This window comes from Littorina saxatilis, linkage group LG17, assembly GCF_037325665.1.
Source record: "Littorina saxatilis isolate snail1 linkage group LG17, US_GU_Lsax_2.0, whole genome shotgun sequence".
In the NCBI taxonomy this organism is placed as follows: Eukaryota; Metazoa; Mollusca; class Gastropoda; order Littorinimorpha; family Littorinidae; genus Littorina; species Littorina saxatilis.
In genome coordinates, this window is record NC_090261.1 from 43,058,517 (window position 1) to 43,078,964 (window position 20,448).

Below are 20,448 nucleotides of genomic sequence, written 5' to 3' on the forward strand. Positions count from 1 at the left end.
TCGCTTCGTTTTTTGATTGTCCTGAAACTGCCTTGCACAGATTGTTGTCGAAATGTGAAAGGATGTTAACTTTCTGTTTCCGTGTGTGCTCTTTGTAAAATTGTCTTGTAAATTTTGTCTACATAAATTTGTTTGTTGTGTAGTTTTATATCTCACAATTTGTGGCTTTGTTCTTTGTCTCTGTTAAGGCGTTCAACTCGCTTTGTTTTTAAGTCCCTAAATTTTTGTTGTGGTTTAATTTTTGTTTTGTTTTTGTTCTTTTTCATTTTGTTTTTGTTGTTGTCTTATATTGGGACTTATTTTTCCACTGCGGTCGTTGGAGATGTTGTCAGTCCAACTGCCCACCAGACAACCCCACCCTCTCCCGTGGTTATCTGCTTTATATAGATGTTGAGGTAAGATCGATGAGTCCTGTGATTGGTTGATTTGTGTTTTTGGTTATGATTGGTCGGTCGGTTTTCTCTCGGGCGTTTTGATTGGTTGGAACCAAAGCACTGTTCATTATTCCTACGACAAAGAAAAAGTCCACAGTAGCACTAAATTTTAATTGGCTGAATAATATTGCAGGTAGTCCTCCGCGTAGAGAGAGATATCTTTTTCCTCTAAAAAAAAAAAGAAGTTCTCTTTGTTGAAGCATATTACTCTTTTTAACATCGTGCTCAAAAGTCACGAACAACACTAACACTAAGACTTTTTGTTGTTAAAATTCTTTGGAAGCGAGTTTGTGGGGGGCCCCAACTATATAAAAAAAATAGTTCTCCTTTGCCATAATCCCATATTTTATAAGTACTATTTTAGCAAAGTGCTCAAAAGTCACCAACACCACCACCACCACCACTAACACTAAGACGTTTTGTTGTTGAAATTCTTTCGAAGCGAGTTTGGGGCCAAATAAACAGAAGTTCTCTTTTGTCAGAATCATATATCTATAAGCCTGCACAGCACTTTTTTGTGTGGATCATCGTACTTAAATGTCCTGACATAATATCAACGCAGAAAGGACGGTGAAAGGTTCCCCCCTTCTTTCTTTCTTTCTTTCTTTCTTCTCAAATTGTGTGAAGTTTTTGTTTCCTTCCTTGTCATTCTTGGGTGTGGATGGGTGTTTGGTTTCGAGTCTAGAAATAAAGTTGTACATTATAATTTATGGAGTGAGAGTAGTTGTTCTTCGTCTTCTTCTTAAAACTTTTTGATTGAGATGACTGATATGTGGGTAATTGTTGTGAGCGGCGAAAAGTTACTCCCCAGCATACATTATTAATGCCCAGACACAACTTCGACACAGAAAGGACGGTGAAAGGTTCCCCTCTTCTTTCTTTGTTTCTTTCTTTCTTTCTTCTCAAATTGTGTGAAGTTTTTGTTTCCTTCCTTGTCATTCTTGGGTGTGGATGGGTGTTTGGTTTCGAGTCTAGAAATAAAGTTGTACATTATAATTTATGGGAGTGAGAGTAGTACGTTGTTCTTCGTCTTCTTCTTCTTAAAAGTTTTTGATTGAGATGACTGATATGTGGGTAATTGTTGTGAGCGGCGAAAAGTTACTCCCCAGTATACATTATTAATGCCCAGACATAATATCAACGCAGAAAGGACGGTGAAAGGTTCCCCTCTTCTTTCTTTCTTTCTTCTCAATCATGAATCTTCTTTTTTTCTTTGGTAATTCCGTTTCAAATTGTGTGAAGTTTTTTTTGTTTCCTTCCTTGTCATTACTGACCCAAAACCACTACTGAGACACTTTGAACTCCGTTTTGGATTTTTTTTTGGTGTAGGGCCATTCACATTCACTGATTTTCTCTGGATCAGTTTTCACTCCATTTTTTTTTGTTGGTGTTGTTTCGAGAACAAAAAAGTTGCAATTTTGAAAGCATGGCGAAAGAGTCGGCTAGGAATCTTGATGATGATGATGATGATGATGATGATGATGATGATGATGATGATGATGATGATGATGATGATGGTGGTGTTGGCGGATTTGAACCAACAAAGTTTTTCTTTTCTTTTCGTTATCTACACCAAAACGCCGCAAACAACACAAACCCCGAGAGAGAGGGACAAATGAGAGAGAAAAAAAGGAACCGTGGTAGAAATTAGTAGTATAATACGCCGACCCCGCCCACTTCCGTGTGTGGTAAGTTAGTAGGTCTTCCAGCAAGAACAAACAAATCACACAGAACAACAAATCATCGAAATTGATTGTGAAGGGAAAGAAGAAGAATCTCTCATGCACAACAACAACCATCCCACCACGGCACCGCATCTTCCGACATTAACAACGACGACAAGTTTGACGATATCCTCAGCTTTATTGCTGATGAAAATGAGTCTGAAGATGATTTCTACTATCAGGATATAGTCTACGATCCGACAGACGCCCCTATCGGTTTTGTTTGATTGAAGGGAGAGAAGAGATGGCCAGCCAACCCGCCTCCCGGTTTTTTTTCATTGGTCGCTGTGTTTTAAACTGTGTGTGACTTTTTAGTCTTGTATTTTCCCCATAGAGAAAATGTGCAAAAGAGGCGCGCCCCTCCTGATTCTCTCTAAAAAAAAAAAAAAAAAGAAGAAAAAGAATTCGGATGTAATGTTATCAAATGTATACTGATGGTATTGGTATGGAAATTCTCGGTCAGGTTTAACTCAACCACGACTGTTTGCCCGAAGTAGTAGCCACAGAGATTGCCGCGGTTGGATGATGAGGTAGGATTTTCTCGTCTGCTAAACGAATTCTTCCTCATCACCCAAACGAGCACCTCTTATAACGCGGGCCGCGAAGTTTATCTCACTAGTTGCAGACGACCTCGTTGGGCTGATACTACATACCGTTTTGGACCTGATGACAGGTTTTCTGAGAGATCACACTCTATACGGGAAGAGCAAAACAAGTTGACGGCTTTTTTTTTTTTTACTTCAAGCTTTTATAAAAAAAAAATATCACCCGGCCGCCGGCGGTGGTGGTAAAAGGCAGACAGCGATTGAACGGCCGTGAAGTCTGTGTGATGGCATTCCAGTTATTGGTGGTATTGTTCTAGGTGGTGGCAAGACTTTCTTCTTTATAAAAACAACAAAACAAAAAACCATTGCTTTTGTCAGATCGCAGTCGCGACTTAAAAAAAAGAAAAAGGAGTTGAACTACAAAACAACAACACACTCATTTTCCTGCTTTTGTGTGCGTATATATATATAGAGAAAAAGATCGGCGGGACCAAAATTTCACTTTTTCTTTTTTCTTCTTGTGAGATCATGGATTTCTGTACGAGGAGGATAACGAACACTACTACTGACCAACAACTTGAAGAAGAAAATAATAAAAAGGTCGACAGCGTAGCAATAATATCAGCAAAGACAGAAGCAGTCTGTGAAATGGGAATTCCAGAACATATAATCCAGAACATATAATAGTCATGCAAGTTATCGAAAATCGACGCCTGGATTTTACTGATGGAGAAAAGGAATTCGTCTGTGTCCAAGAGCTTTATCTCGCAGCTTATGAGATCGCACAAAGTCCAGAAAAGCAGGCTCAATTATCAAGAAAACTGTACTTAGCCGAAGAAAAAGAAGAAGAAGAAGAAGAAGAACGCCGTCGTCGTCGTCGTGAACAACTGGAACGCGTACGATTCTTAGCCAAAGAAAACCAGAACTTGAGAAACCGTAAATTCTGCCGAGCTTGTTTAAAAGTGGAGCTAGCTAACAGTGGTATTACTTTCTTACCCTGCGGACATTTTCTCACCTGTGAAAAATGCTCGGACATGTTTGACGATTGTTTGGCTTTGCGGCAAGAAAATCATGGGGACCGTCCGCACATTTCTGTCGTAAAAGTGAGTAATTATTTTGTCAACACACACAGCCACCATTTCAAATCCGGGCAGAATATTGAAATGAAATTGGAAGGAGAGAGAGAGAAAGAGAGCCGGCTGGTCTCTCTTGACAAACCGGCAGGGAAATAAAGAAGAGGGAAGGGAAAGATTTTGACTTCAACACCGCGACCATGCAAATTTCTCCACAACAACAAAAAAAAACAAGTCGCGTAAGGCGAAAATACAATATTTAGTCAAGTAGCTGCCATTTTTCAGCAAGACCGTATACTCGTAGCATCGTCAGTCCACCGCTCATGGCAAAGGCAGTGAAATTGACGAGAAGAGCGGGGTAGTAGTTGCGCTAAGAAGGATAGCACGCTTTTCTGTACCTCTCTTTGTTTTAACTTTCTGAGCGTGTTTTTAATCCAAACATATCATATCTATATGTTTTTGGAATCAGGAACCGACAAGGAATAAGATGAAAGTGTTTTTAAATTGATTTGGACAATTTAATTTTGATAATAATTTTTATATATTTAATTTTCAGAGCTTGTTTTTAATCCGAATATAACATATTTATATGTTTTTGGAATCAGCAAATGATGGAGAATAAGATAAACGTACATTTGGATCGTTTTATAAATTTTTATTTTTTTTTACAATTTTCAGATTTTTAATGACCAAAGTCATTAATTAATTTTTAAGCCACCAAGCTGAAATGCAATACCGAACCCCGGGCTTCGTCGAAGATTACTTGACCAAAATTTGAACCAATTTGGTTGAAAAATGAGGGCGTGACAGTGCCGCCTCAACTTTCACGAAAAGCCGGATATGACGTCATCAAAGACATTTATCCAAAAAATGAAAAAAATGTTCGGGGATTTCATACCCAGGAACTCTCATGTCAAATTTCATAAAGATCGGTCCAGTAGTTTAGTCTGAATCGCTCTACACACACACACACACGCACGCACACACGCACACACGCACGCACATACACCACGACCCTCGTTTCGATTCCCCCTCGATGTTAAAATATTGAGTCAAAACTTGACTAAATATAAAAAGGAAGGGGAGTTTTCACCACAGATCCTCCCCCGGCACAACACATTGCTCTCTTGACAAACCGGCAGAGAAATAATCTTCTACCCCCGTTGTCCGCTCTTCTTGTCAATTTCACTACTGCCTTTGCCATGAGCATGAGCGGTGGACTGACACGGGATGCTATAGTACGAGTATATACCATACCCGTCTTGCTGAAAAATTGGCATTGGCGTTCAGTTTCATTCTGTGAGTTCGACAGCTACTTGACTAAATGTTGTATTTTCGTCTTACGCCGCGACTTGTTTTCTTTTTGTTTTCAAGCCGCAACTAAACGGGACATGTTCTCTCTCTCCCCAAACACAGAAACAAGTTAATATATGCTTTATATTTATGCTTTATATGGATCTCCACAGCGTTAATCAGGCGTGTTCTTCACGGCAATTCAGTGAGTGATTCGTCGAAAGCTGTAGTCCCCTGCTAGTACTTAGTTTCTTCTATCAAAAATCTTACATGCACCACATAACATGATGGGTGTAAGTTAGTCCTTGTTGTTTGAACTCAGAACTCAGAACTCAGAACTCAGAACTCATTTAATTGTCATAAAAACACAGTAGAGGGTTTATCAGACACGAAGTGAATATTTGTAAAGACAAGAAGAAATATCGTCCATGGAGCAGTGATTACAACATTGTTATGTATCTGTAGTTATGTCATTATTCCGTATAATCATGCAGTTGTATACAAATTCAGCAAGTTGTTGCTGTATCGGTACGTCTTGCATCGCCATCAGCTGACTCGGATTTCGAGCATTAACACGTGCATGTTCCATAAGCTGCAAGCGTAGATCATAAAATCTTGTACAACTATCCAGGAAATGGAGCTCGTCAGTTCAATCACGCCACACACGGTGCACTTTCTATCCTCTCTGGGTGTGTTTGTGTATCTCCCCCTTTCGATTTTTAAATCGTGAGCGCTAATACGCAATCTACACAGTGCTTTTCTGTGTTTGGGCGGGTTGGTTACACATGTCAAGTATGCTTCACAGTCGTAATCGCCGTCAGTAATTGTGTTGTAGTATTGCAGTTTTGAGCCCTCAGTCTTCTTTCCTTGCCAAAATCGTACGTATTCGTATTCTAGTCCTCGTCGTAGAGTTTTCATCAGCGCATTCTTTTGGACTGCTGACTGAAGTATCCAGTTATGGTCCAGTCCGAGGTTACCTATGATTGCTCGAATGAAATGTATCCATTGCGGTGAGCTGTCTTGTGGTCTGTCGATCATGTCAGCGTAAGCCTGTCGTAAATATGAATTTTCTTCTGACTCAACGATGTGGGTCCAGAAGTTTATTGTTTGTTCAATTAGTTTTATACCCACAGGGAGTTGCCCGAGCTCTGCTAGCGTTGGCAAGTTCATTGCTTTACTGTGGACGGCCAAGAAGGCGTTTACTGAATTTTAAATGCACTTGTTCATGGGGTAGATTATTCGATAGACACTTATCGAATATGTCGGGTAGCGATTGTTCGTTTTGGATGTTGATTGCTGATGGGAACCAGACCCCGGCTCCATAAGTGGACACAGGGGCGACTAAGGTATAAAATAGTTGCATCATAGTTTGTGTTGTGTGGTGCATGTGGCTGTGCTGGAAGACATCATGTAGAATGCATGCATTATTATAACGGGGCCGCTTAGTGTAAATCACGCTCACATTTCTCTAGGAGTGTTTGGTGTCTATGTAAACTGTGTTCACTAGACTATATGCGATGAGATCAAGAGCGTTGCAACTGGGAATATTATTTTATCTTTGAAAAACAACAAAGGCAGTGTGTTTCCCCCCGCCGTCCCCGCAGCGGACTGAAAAAGAGCAGAGTATAGTATCAGCCTGCCCGCTGACGTGGGGGTATCGCGTAATAACAGCGTGTGCTCGCCGCTCGCAGGCCACTCAGGAGATTAAGATCCGCGGTAGTACAGCTGGTGTTACTATTATACGCGGCCGTTTGCAGAGAGAAAATGAATATTCTTCCCCTTCGTTCGTTATTTTACCTGAACAGAAACTGTATAGTTGCGTGGGTTTTTTTTTTTTAAAGAAAGAATCGTCCCCGATCTTTTCTCCTGTGTGTGAATTTAAGAATCGTTCCTGCTTTTTCCCCTTACCTTTCTTTTCATATCAACTAAACATGCTTGGGATGCGAGAGAAAGAGAGAGAGAAAACATTCGTCTAAATCGTAGTAGGGGTCAACTTCTCTCGTTTAGTGCACATTGCTCAGAGAAAGAGAATGAGAAAGAGAGAATGAGAGAGAGAGAGAAAAGAAATCAACGCTATACAGTACCGCGCTAAACAGGCTCGTCAGTTTCACTCCGTTTTGCACAAGCGGCGGACTACGGTCATTGTGAAAAAATGCAGTGCGTTCAGTTTCATTCTGTGGTTGCCAGTGGTGGTCCAGGGGGATGTTCCCCCTGAAGCTGATGGGTAGGTCATCATATTCTGAGCCGATAGGAAAATGGTCGCTCCTTGCATGCAACGGCATAAAATAAACAATAATAAATTTTTTTTTAAAATAACTGAGGTACATGTTTAGGCTAGGGGGGGGGGGGAGGGTGCGCAACCCCCATAACCCCCCCCCCCCCCCCCCGGTAGTCCGGCCCGGCATATGCGAACGGACGCGGACGGACCGTCTGACGGACGAACGGGGGGTGAACCGACGCGGGGCCTTTAGCATAAAATCGGTCCGATTGATTTCTCTCATTTTTGTCATTCTTGTTTCATCCCACTCTGAAAATATCACACGCAAAATATTAGCGAAATCAATTTTTTTCGTCAATCAGTGTCCGATCTCTTTAATCATGAAGGGGAGTAATAAATGGTCCTACGGTACGAACGAGTTTTCCCCCTTTAGTGACGTCATGAGGTTCGCCATCTTGGATCAAGCAAGGCGAAGGAAGTGTTCGATTTGTTCAGTTTTTATTCTAAATCAGGTGGGTTTGTATTATTTAAAGAAAATACTTGCAAGAATGAAATCTCAGTACTTAATAATCCTATAACAATCGTATATAGCTTCCAAATTTGACTAAAGAGGATAGAATAAGAAAACTTTCGGGTCGGACGTAGTCGCAGCATGCAGCCGTCGTTGAGAACGAGGCAACTAACTATGTATCAGAATCGCACGATCGAAGAAGCGTAAAGAAGCTTTCTTCGATTTGAGGATGTATTAACTTACTTTGAGTAACGAACTTTTATGGATGTAAAGCTAAACAGGGCAGTGAACTTAGGAAACAAATACAGTAGCTCTACTTTGCATCAAAGTACAATCGCAAAGAAAGAACATTCATTTGGTGGCCCACGTTCCACAACACTCAACAGTGCTACTGCTAGAACATTACATCGGTCCGGCAGACGGGAATCAGACTTGTTTATTTACCCAGTTACTGTAAAGTCAGGTGGGAGTCTTTCTTGGCAAGAGTAAGAAATGTGACGCGACAGGGGTGGCTCCGCTCAAAAGAGAGGGGCTGACGGACAGCGATCCCTCAGTAAAGGCCAACATATTAAACAGCAATTCTGCTCAGTATTTACTGAGGAAGACGAAACCAGCATCCCGGATCTTGGCGAGAGCCCCCACCCCACCATGCCTGACATCAAGGTGTCGACAGCTGGCGTTTTTAAGCTGCTGAAAAATCTAAACCCCCGCAAGGCAGCTGGGCCTGACAACATTCCATGCCACCTGCTTGTCGTAGTGGCGCAGGAAATCGCACCAGCCCTTGCGCATCTTTTCAGGATGTCCATCACATCGGCAGCCTCCCTGAGATTTGGCGCCACGCGACAGTCCAACCTGCCTTCAAAAAAGGAGATCGGAGCTCCCCTGCGAACTATCGACCCATCTCCCTGACGTCAGTGTGTGGCACACTCTGCGAGCACATCATCCGCAGTGCGCTGACAGCCCATCTGGACGCAAACAACATCCTTGTGGACGCCCAACACGGCTTTCGCAAAAGAAGATCTTGCGAGACCCAGCTGATCCTGACAATGGACGACCTGGAGACAGCGCTTGATGAGGGAGGTCAAACGGACACCTTCTTGCTCGACTTCGCTAAGGCTTTCGACAAGGTGCTGCACCGACGACTCCTCCTCAAGCTGCGTTTATATGGAGTCCACGGTCAGACCCTCTGCTGGATTGAGGAGGACCCAGCAAGTTGTTGTCGAGGGACAGACCTCTAGTCTACAGTTGGCCAAGTGGTCTCGGGTGTTCCCCAGGGTTCTGTCCTTGGACCAACTCTGTTCCTCGTATACATCAACGACATCAGCAACAACATCAAGTCTACAGTCCGTCTCTTTGTCGACGATACCATACTATATCGGCGCATTTCATCACAGACACAGGCGGATTCCCACGTTCTCCAAGAAGATCTGGACAAACTAGAACTGTGGGAGAAGAGGTGGCAGATGTCTTTCAACGCCTCCAAGTGCCACGTACTATCGGTCACCCGCAAGAGAAAACCGCTCTGCACCAACTACAGCCTTCATGGGGAAACACTGCAGAAAGTGGACAAGGCCAAATACCTTGGCGTGGAGCTCACGAAAGACATGCACGGGGGAGCGCATATTCAGGCCACCACAGCAAGACAAACAAGACCAGTGCCTTTGTTTACCGAAACCTCAGGGGCAGCCCCCATCCTGTTCAGACCACCTGCTACAAGGGACTGGTGAGACCGGTCTTGGAGTATGCTTCCCCAATCTGGGACCCACGTCAGAAAAGCCTGTCCGACAGCCTGGAGATGACGCAGCGACGCTCCGCAAGGAGGATCCTGCGCGACTTCAAAACCACCAGTAGCGCAACGGAACTCGTCTCCAGGCTCAAGCTTGACCTCCTCATACAACGGCGCACCGCGACCAAGGCCACCATGATGTACAAAATCATGAGTGGACTGGTCGAGGTAGCCCCAAGAAAAGGCACACTGACACCGGTCCCAAGATCAACCAGGGGGCACACCACCAAACTACAGGTCCCCTAGTCCCGCACTGACTCACACAGAACATCGTTCTTCCCGTCAGCGATCCGCCTCTGGAATACCATCTCCCAAGAGGCTGTGAGCGCAGACTCCCCCGAAGCCTTCAGGACCATCGTTGAGGCCTGGCTCCGAGGCGCTAGCCCATAAGCACCCCCTGTCACAATCCACTCCCACTGTTCCCCCCCCCCCCCCTCCCCTCCGCATTAGAATCACCTCCCCTTGCATTAGATTCCCTTTCCCTCTCTCATTAGACCCATCCCCCCTCTCCATCCCTAGCGACCCATAAGTAATTAGTAGTGATATAGGTAGAATCTATCACTCTTGCTCCATATTGTTTGTCCTGTTTGTATTGTTTTGTCGGGGCCCAGTTGCTGCGCTAGGTAGCGCTTGGTGGTAGGCTAGCCCCTCAGCCCAGGGCCTAAAATCAGGCGCCCCGGCAAATAGCAAAAAGCAAGAGCTTACCTACCAACCCACCACTGTTTTGATTTTCACAGGTACACTATCCACTTTTATCTTTCACTCTAGGGAAATTAGGCGCACCAATCAAAATGAGGATCGTTGCCCTGTAAAGGGATTATCCTCACGAACGTGAAGAAGAAGTCATGTTACATTTTTAAATACTTCATTAGTTCATAGGAGCTGTGACTGAGCAACTTGAGACTATTCTGTATTCACCGGTTTTCATAGGGATTTTTTACAAATTGAGCATGTAAATTGTATGGCAGCGCTTTGACAATGAAATGCCTTAGAGACTTAAGACAGTTGAGTCCCAATTTTCTCTGAACCCGCCCTCCCCAGCCCTGAAAGTCCAATAAATGGTGTATTCGCCTTTGGCTAGTGATTCTGAAAATTTACTAGTCAGAGAGCAAACTTTACTAGCCATACCAACAATTTGTTTCAGCAACTTTACTCACATTTGGCGAGTAGATGAACATTTCTAGTCGCCAGTTACATGTTTCTACTCGCCACAGCGAGTAAAATACTCGCCACTCTCAGGCCTTCTCCCCCCTTATTATGTAATTTGATTTGACCTGTTTCTTTTGAATTTGATATCATTATGCCTGATTTTTACAAGGCAGTGGTTACGGTTAAGCCTTTATCACGGCGTAATCCTACTCGGACATTCTACAGTTACGGCATGACGTCATTTTGATGCAAATAAGCGAGTTTACTATCGTAACTTAATGGCTGGAGTAGAGGGTACGGGTACGCCTTTTTCACGGTGTACGAGCAGTCACTCAAGCCTTACTTACTATGATTACAGCACCATGCTTTTTCGTAGTAGTTGTAGTATTTTTCTGTTGTAACCCGATTGGTTGATGCTAAACCCCAGAAACCCTCATCATAAAGTAAGAAAATTCTTCCTTAGATCGTGTTTTGTTAACACGGTTGGTTTGGCATGCAAAATTTGCTCTCTGAGTCTGACTTGTACTGGTAGTAGTACAGTAGTAGTAGAAATTTTTGAGAAGCACAAAGGCTAGTGCACCGTTTATTGGACTTTCAAGGCTGAAGGGAGTGAACTCTAATGCTCGAAAACACAGAACAGATGATGTGTGCGTCATTGCTGTTTCCGTTTATGAATTAAACATAGTTTTCAAAAGAAGAAAAAAAGATAAATCTAATCACTGATAAAATCTTATTTATTTGTGTGCATGGGAGTGTCTGTGTCTGTGTTGGCATAATTTCTGTACTGGGAATCTTTTCTATTTTATGTGTGTAACTGTAAGACACAGTAACTTGCTGCTGTGACTTCACTGGAAGTTGATTTATTCCTGTTGCCTTTTGATTTGCTCAGATTTTACTGCTGTTTACAATAGCAGCTCATTGTTCGACAAGTATAATGTTTCACATACACCTTGCATACTGACTGTGCAGCATCGGCGCTGTTATTGATTTATTTTTTACTCTGTTCGTTGACAACAGGGAGAAGGACTGATACCTTGTGACTGCAGAGTAATTACTCTGTATGTGGAGAGCAAAACACTGAGTATTGATCTTTTTTGTTGGCATTTTCAGATTGCAGACAACCACAGCCATGTCTTTCCCACCACGCCCACCATACATGCCAATGATGTCTGGTGGGTTTTCCTTTGCACCAATGGGTAAGTCATAATTATGATTCTTTTTGTAATAAGCCAAAGTGTGTTTCAGGAATGTGTTGTTGTAGTTTAGTTTTATTTCATCTTTGTGTTCTTTTCTTGAATGAATTTTCATTTCTGTAGTTATTGCTCTGTTTACGTACACTGGAACACTGACACACATTGGTACTGGTAGTTGATAAACACACATGTAGCACTCGCATACACCTTTATGACCAGTTTTATGTTTGGGGGGGGGGGGGGGGGACAAAACATTGGCAAAGTGACTGTTGGGGAGACAAACAATATTAATAAAAACATGAGAGATCTTTACTAACCGAGGCAAGGATGGCACAACACTGGTGTCAAACTATCGCCTATGGAGGCTTTTCCGTTACAACATGAATTACAGAAAGGAAGGTGAAAAAAAAAAGCGAACAGCAGAGACACCAAAAATTAAAAGGAGAGGGAAATATCAAACCAAATGGTAGAGAGAAATAACTCTTGTCCTTAAAATGAGAAGGGTTGTTTACACACAGCAAGGTTTGCGTGGCTCATTGTTTTGATACCATCAGCAATGCCATTTTTGATTTTAAAATAGATGGAGTATATGTCTTAACTGGGTTTTTGTTCATTTTCAGGAATGAACATGATGCCCATGCAAATGATGCCACCGGTATGTGTTTTGTTCATGAGTCGCTTTGATAAGTGTATTTATGCAGTCCCACAGCAATATGTTCATGTGATAAACTTTAAGTTTAACTTTAAGAGGCTGAGAAAGTGAATCCGCAGAGGTTGTTGGTTATCATGAACTCTGATTTATAACCGCTAGTGTGTATGTGTTTTCTGATGTCTTTGTTTTTTGTTGATGCATTTACTCAGTTGTCTTTCTTCAGTTTAAGTCTCTGTCAATAATGTCAGGGTGTTGCCATGCTTTGATTTGGTGTTTTGTTCTTTATCTTTGTTTGGTTATTGTTTACTCCAAAAAATCATTAAAGATACAGTTGGTTCTTGACAAAGACACTACATGTCAGAAATATTTTGAAAAAATGTACAAATGTACTACGTTAATTATTTATGTATACATGATCTGTTGATTTTGTATTTCGCAGGTGATGAGGCCTGTTGGGATATCACAAGTACCTGCACATCAAAAGCAGCCAATGAAGAAACTTGTGCCACAAAACATTCCAAAGGTAAGGCTGAAAATGCAAAAGAAGTGCAAACATTCAGAGCTCACATTGCTAAGGCAAAAAAAAAAAGTTGTATGTTTCTGGTTACATGGCTACAAAAAATAGGGTAGGTAGGTAGGTATTTTGTTGTTGTTGTTGTGGTCAGGGTAGAAAATAACTATACAGTGACGCAAAGAGACTGGACTTACTATACAAAGAAAAAGACAACACATTACAAAACAAATGAGACAAAAGGGATGCGGGGTTATCCCCCTTGTGTCGTCTGCCGTCTGTTACTTTTGACGCTTTTTTTTTTACAAATGCAATAAAAAAAAAGTCTAGGGTCGGCGGGAAAAAACTAGGTAGGGTCGGGTGACCAGAAACATACAACTTTTGTTTGTGTGCCTAATGTACAATTTTGGGTGATGTGGTGTGGGGTTTGGCTTGGAGTATAGTGAGAAATATATTCGGTTAGTCTTTCAAGATCTTTTAGTGTGAAATGAAACTAATTGTGTGGTAACCGCATGCATGTTGAAAAGGGCTTAACTCTTACCAGTTCCCTCCCTCGCTATGGAAATTCCCATTTAGTTTATTCTAAGGACAAGCCCTTTTATGCACTCAAAATAGCAACACAAACAGTTTATTGATTACATTATCGTTGCATGTTGACAGATTTTTAAAACGATCAATACTATGCTTGCTATGACCATGACTTTCCTGATATATTTTTCGAATGCCTGTGCTCTGTTCGCCATTGTTGCAAACTTTCGTGATTGACTGTCAGGAATCTTCGTAAGCTGATATTTCAGCACAGCGAGTTCATCTGAGCCTGAGGTTCATAAGCTGTACACAGATGATGATAATGTTTATTGTTCTGAGCAAATGTTGGCACTGAAGACTTGAGCAAAAACGAAAATTGGCAGCAAATAGTCACTGCTTCGAGACAGCAAGTGTTCCCGTTTCTATTTTTAGCTTGGAAGCACTCGCTCCCAATTCCTTTCACTCCAGCAGTAATCTTTGGGTGTATTTTAATTGCAACTGTTTCTTGTTTAATCATAGCGATAAAATATATTTATTTCACAGTATTGGCCTTAACCGGTAATTACCAGTATTTTACTGGTTGGATTGAGAAAATACAGGAAAATAATTGGCTGCCGGTATAACCTACCGGTTGATTTTTAGAACTAACGTTTTTTTTGCTGGTAAAACAACATAACCAGTATTCTGTCTGAGTTGGACTCTTACTGGTTCCAATGACCAGCCTAGCTTTTTGAGTCACTTGAGAAAAAGTGACTCTATGTAATCGGTCAGTGTTAGTCTGTCCGGCCGGCCGTCCGTAGACACCACCTTAACGTTGGACTTTTCTCGGAAACTATCAAAGCGATCGGGCTCATATTTTGTTTAGTCGTGACCTCCAATGACCTCTACACTTTAACGATGGTTTCGTTGACCTTTGACCTTTTTCAAGGTCACAGGTCAGCGTCAAAGGAAAAATTAGACATTTTATATCTTTGACAAAGTTCATCGGATGTGATTGAAACTTTGTAGGATTATTCTTTACATCAAAGTATTTACATCTGTAGCCTTTTACGAACGTTATCAGAAAAACAAGGGAGATAACTAGCCTTTTCTGTTCGGCAACACACAACTTAACGTTGGGCTTTTCTCGGAAACTATAAAAGTGACCGGGCTCAAATTTTATGTGAACGTGACTCATTGTGTTGTGAATAGCAATTTCTTCCTGTCCATCTGATGCCTCATATAATATTCAGAACTGCGAAAGTGACTCGATCGAGCGTTTGCTCTTCTTGTTTTTCTGATAGTTTTCATCATCAAAGTTTGAGTACCAGTAAGAACAAATATTAGCGCCATCACTGATTTCATCATGGTTTAAGTTGTCATTTTCAATAAATCGTTGGTCGTCACAGTCGAGCATGCAGGTTTTACACCATGATGGCGGCTTTCGTAGAATCACTGTGTCAGTCTGTGCTTGACTGAAGGTGCACACAATCCAGAGGTACCGATTATCGAAAAAATATTCTGTAAGCGTTCAGCATCGCTGTCTTAACTTTATAAAGAATTTGTCAGAACATAAACACTCATTTGGTGTTTGCTCTGTGCTCTTTTTAGATCGGGTAGCTACGTGAAGTTAGATCTAAGGCCAACCGCTCAAGCACACAATTTACAAGCAGTATAAGTGTTAGATCACCTTTATATCTGAACTGTACCAAATGAGACTTCAGTCTTGTGGTGAGTGCATGTGTTCCCTCAAATGGAAAAAGTTCAAACTTCTACTGGAGTGACACCAACATCGTTATCAACAGATCGTTGTTATAATAGGGTTCATTACTGAAAATAACAACAAGGCATATATATGCGTTTGGGTGTAGATCCGTGCGATGAGGCTTTTTGCACTCAAATAAAATATAGTGTTAGAAAGCATTTTATTTCCCTGCCGTACGCAACAAACAGCTGTATTTTTCGTGATGTAGCGTCAAATCAGTGGACCAGAGACCAAAGGCACCCCAAAAATCAAATTCGCGAAAGGAAAGTCTCAAATACTAAAATACACACAAAGATGGAATTGGCAAACCTGACTCCCTTTTTTACTTCAGTTGCAAGAACAGTGCATGTTCTATCACGGAAGTTAATTTTTTTGTTCATAATTAGGGGTATGTGGAGACTTTTCAAACCAAACTATTACTCTTTGAGCTCAGAAGTCCTACTTTTTGACGTATTGGTATGTTTATTTAAAACCGGCACGGTTGGCCTAGTGGTAAGGCGTCCGCCCCGTGATCGGGAGGTCGTGGGTTCGAACCCCGGCCGGGTCATACCTAAGACTTTAAAATTGGCAATCTAGTGGCTGCTCCGCCTGGCGTCTAGCATTATGGGGTTAGTGCTAGGACTGGTTGGTCCGGTGTCAGAATAATGTGACTGGGTGAGACATGAAGCCTGTGCTGCGACTTCTGTCTTGTGTGTGGCGCACGTTATATGTCAAAGCAGCACCGCCCTGATATGGCCCTTCGTGGTCGGCTGGGCGTTAAGCAAACAAACAAACAAACAAATGTTTATTTAAGATCAGCTGGAGGAATCATTTTATCAGGAAACTAAATGAAAGTTGGATTTTATGTAAAAAATGTAATAATTATCAAAATAATATCAACAGATTATTAAAAAAGTTAAATTGGAAAAAAAGTTATTCATGACGATTGTCATGTGTGTGCTGGGTTTGACATAAGATTTAAGCTAAACGGTTAGCTTACATCCACCAAAACTTCTTTCCAGTCTGTTTTTTCTTTTAATTCTTTACTACTGTTAGCACGAACATTTTAAAAGCTTCAATTTGATATGGGTCATTCTCAGAAATGGTGGTCCAAAGTGTTACATACAAAGTAAAAAATAAAGTGTCAAGAAATACAAAATAATTGTTTTTACTATGAAGTCTATTGTTTGCTATACATAATAATGCAAAAATTAGACAAAAAGAGTAATTGGTTGCTGAATAAGAGACGTTTTAAAGTGTTGTATTTACGTGATGAATGTTGTAACATGGAAACCAAATTCCAACTTTAAACCACCTAAGCCTTCAATCCTTTGTGCATTTTTTATCAGTTCTGCAGTATTTTTGTGTTCTACCCAACACATTCTAGTTATGAAAGGTAAGGACTTCAACTAATATTGGTAAAAAAATGACATTTGGAACTGACTAAGGTGAATGTCGCAACACAGAAACGAAATGCTTGAACCACTTTCGGTTCCTGTGCGACAGACATGAATCTGCACTGTTTGGCCTTTCCTGCCGGCAAAACCCGTCTGACCCAAAATAACTACACAAAACACAATTCGTCAGAGTTTGCTGTATTTGTTGAAAGTTCCTGTTGCGTTCAGATTACCCATTTTAAGTACTTGATGAATGTCGAACATCGACAATCAGAGGATACGAAAACTTCTTGGCTGCTTTGTTCCGCTAAACTTCGCGCTTTGAGAGACTGTTTGCACTCGATATCCTTCCGACACTACATTGTCGCCATCCGCGGTGTGTAAGTTTGTGACAAAGCTTTGCAGGCTCGACAATTAAGTAAAAACTATCTTCAGTCGTAACGTAGGTCGGGAAACGACGCCATGAGTTTCAGCAAATGATATGATTCTGGTGTTTTCTGTGAATATTTGGCTGTGATTCAAAGGACTATTTTCTTGTTCGAACTTCCTGTGCGCCAAAGAGCTAAAAATAGCCGTGATGTGGCAAAGTCATGGAGCACATTGCTGTCCGATGTTCGCGCGTCGAGTTTGGATACGATGCATTACGACATTCAGAATTTTTTGTTCGAAGCCCGTAACTTCAAATTCAGCGTGAGTTTTTGCAAAGATGTGTTGCTACGTCCAAGACTGAACTCCTGACTGTCGATTGCAGTAATTTGCATTTAGCCATGAGACTGAACATATTGTTGATCACGAAAGTCGTGTAACGCTTCGGCGATCCGGAAACGGCCGAACTTCGCAATTGAAAAGCACACAAAAACAACACCAACGTATAGAAACCATTTTTATTGACATACAACAATGCTTTAATGTCTCAGGAATAGATTCAGATGAAAAAAGTCGTGGTAGAAATAATTTTAATTTACTTTTTCATGATTTCAAATGTGTCACCCATACTCACTCTCACTGGACCACCATTTCTGAGAATGACCCATATACAACATGTGATTACCTGAAGAAATGAGCTTAAAACTTAGGATTGTTGGTCATACCCAATTTTTTATTGTTTTCAGCATGAAATACCGTGACCTGGTAAGGACACTGTCATTAAACTTTGAAATGTCTGTAGGTGTTGGCAATGCCATGGACAAAACAGTACAAACTTCCGGGTCAGATATATTTCTTTTAGTTGTAAACAATGTTCCCCTGCATTGCACACCGTTTGACTTTGAGATGGTAAAGAAATAGTTTGTTGTGCACATTGGAACAGTTAGTCCATTCTTAACAGTAAAGCATTACCTGCAATGAGAGGATATCCATGGGACCAGATATTGCAGGTGACGTTTATATTTTGGTAAAGATATGAACAAAGGGATAAGAGGATGTATGCTCTAATGGTAGGGGCATCATATAGCGGGTACCACTGTAGTACAGGGGGCTGATGGTATCTTTTGGTGTGTCTTTTTGCAGGAGTCCATGGAGGAAAAGCCACCAGTGACAACAGTGTTTGTTGGTAACATCAGCGAGCGAGCGCCAGACATGATGATCAAGCAGATGCTTCAGGTAAGGACACTTTAGCCGATGCTGTGGTTAGAGCGGTGTGGTCAGTTTTTTTGCATTTGTTGACTGGAGTTCAACCGATTGAGCTTTTATGTGTATGTCTGTGGTTGTGCCAGTCATGTGTTGTCATCTTCAGAGAGTAATAAAAGAGTACTTCACTCTGTGGGTGTGTATCTTAGTCTTGCCTTTCCCATATTTTTGGAGACAAAAAAGGTTAATTACAGTAGACTTCCACTATATCGCGGTCTTTGGGGTCCAAAGATTTGAGATCGCGATATATCCGATTCGCGAAACTTTGGGTCCGCGGCAACAAAAAAAAAAAAAATGTTAGTTGTTAGAATGTATTGGATTTAACATGTGAACATGAATTTGATTTTGATGTCAGAGCTTTTCTTGGTGTTGTACGAGAAAGACAAAAACACTACTCTCACCTCTGCTGTTGCAAAAACACCTCATTCTTACGCTCTGCAATTGACAACCCCAGTCCAAAAACAAGGGCAAAATATTGTACAGCATATTTGCCAGTGTAATGTAAAGGAGGAGCGATTTGCTAGTAAGAGAGACTGTGGAGCACCTTTTTCTGCAGTCTCAACCGCCACCGCTAAGAACACAAAGAACAATAAAAGGGAGGGAAGAAGAGGAGGGGGTTGGGTGGGCACTTTTAGATAAAGTTGAAAAGAGAAGGTTAGTACACTGTCCACTCTGCAGTCTGTGACACAAGTACTAAATCAGCATGCTTGATTGCACAGCAGACACTGCTGCCAATAAAGGATGGCCACCCACTAACCATGCTGCCTAAGGGGTGTCCTGTGATGTGCGATGGGGTGTGAAGTTTAAGGCTACTGTACAAGTCCGTAAGAGAATTTGAAAACGTGCTTTACAAAGCAAAACCGGCACAACAGACCACAAAAAAAAATTTAAATTTAAATTTAAAAAAAATTGTTTAAAGGTTGGTCCTGTTTTTTCTGGGTCCAAGAGGTCTTTGCGATATAGCCAAATTCGCGGTATAGTGGACCGCGATTTAGTGGAAGTCCCCTGTATCAGTGTATTGGCATCTAACTGTATTTTCATCTTTCATTTCCGTAAGAAATAATCAGCATCTGCTGTGGTTAGTTTGTTGGAAGTTCTTTCAGTACAGTGAGGGTTTGGAACTCTTTTTTAAATTGGCAAGATATTTTCTAAGGAGGGTTTCCTTGTGTATTGTTTAAAATGTTATGATCTCTTTCAGCGCTGTGGAAATGTGCTCAGTTGGAAGAGGGTGCAAGGGGCTTCAGGAAAACTACAAGGTGAGTGATAATAATTATAAGGAATGTTTTTGTTTTTTGATGCTGTTATATAAGAAAAAGAGAAACGAAATTCAGTGGTACGCAGAAAGGGTGAGGTCAGACCTGTACAATTCAAGTAATGATGAATTTAAATTAAAAAGAAGAGCTGTAGTAAAATATATATATATGTGTTTGTGATTCACTTGTCTTGTTGAGTGTAAAACATCTCTTTAAAGGTTTGATCTACATTTGACTTAACTTTGGTGGTGTGAGATGTAAATGTACGCCCTGTTTTGATTCTCAGTTTGACTGCATTAAAGAAGTGAGTGAATATTGAAGTATTGTTGCCTTCTACTTGTTTCAGTACCAGGTTTTTGCATCTTTTTGAGTTTTCATGTAGAATTGATTGTACTATGTCTTGCAGCATTTGGGTTCTGTGAATACGAGTGGCCAGAAGCCACTCTGAGATGCATCCGTCTGCTAAACGACTGGAGGATAGCTGACAAGAAAATAGTGGTAAGCACAACAGGGTTCGGTTTACCAAAAATCATGTGTCGGCAAGGAATGTGCCTCGGTTGGCCTAGTGGTAAGGCGTCCGCCCCGTGATCGGGAGGTCGTGGGTTCGAACCCAGGCCGGGTCATACCTAAGACTTTAAAATTGGCAATCTAGTGGCTGCTCCGCCTGGCGTCTGGCATTATGGGGTTAGTGCTAGGACTGGTTGGTCCGGTGTCAGAATAATGTGACTGGGTGAGACATGAAGCCTGTGCTGCGACTTCTGTCTTGTGTGTGGCGCACGTTATATGTCAAAGCAGCACCGCCCTAATATGGCCCTTCGTGGTCGGCTGG

At 41.6% G+C, this 20,448-nt stretch overlaps 1 protein-coding gene across 2 annotated transcripts in view; it reads left to right on the plus strand.

Annotated features, from left to right (window-relative positions):
* Nucleotides 1–7,721: 7,721 nt before the first annotated feature.
* Nucleotides 7,722–20,448, plus strand: part of LOC138953073 (RNA-binding protein 25-like) — a 31,317-nt gene continuing 18,590 nt past the window's right edge. For both annotated transcript variants that reach the window (XM_070324848.1, XM_070324849.1), the window contains exons 1-7: nucleotides 7,722–7,799; nucleotides 11,844–11,929; nucleotides 12,547–12,581; nucleotides 13,018–13,101; nucleotides 18,247–18,339; nucleotides 19,565–19,622; nucleotides 20,026–20,117. In XM_070324848.1, the coding sequence (XP_070180949.1) occupies nucleotides 11,863–11,929; nucleotides 12,547–12,581; nucleotides 13,018–13,101; nucleotides 18,247–18,339; nucleotides 19,565–19,622; nucleotides 20,026–20,117 (429 nt within the window). In that variant the 5' untranslated portion in view covers nucleotides 7,722–7,799; nucleotides 11,844–11,862. The remainder of the gene's footprint in view (nucleotides 7,800–11,843; nucleotides 11,930–12,546; nucleotides 12,582–13,017; nucleotides 13,102–18,246; nucleotides 18,340–19,564; nucleotides 19,623–20,025; nucleotides 20,118–20,448) is intronic.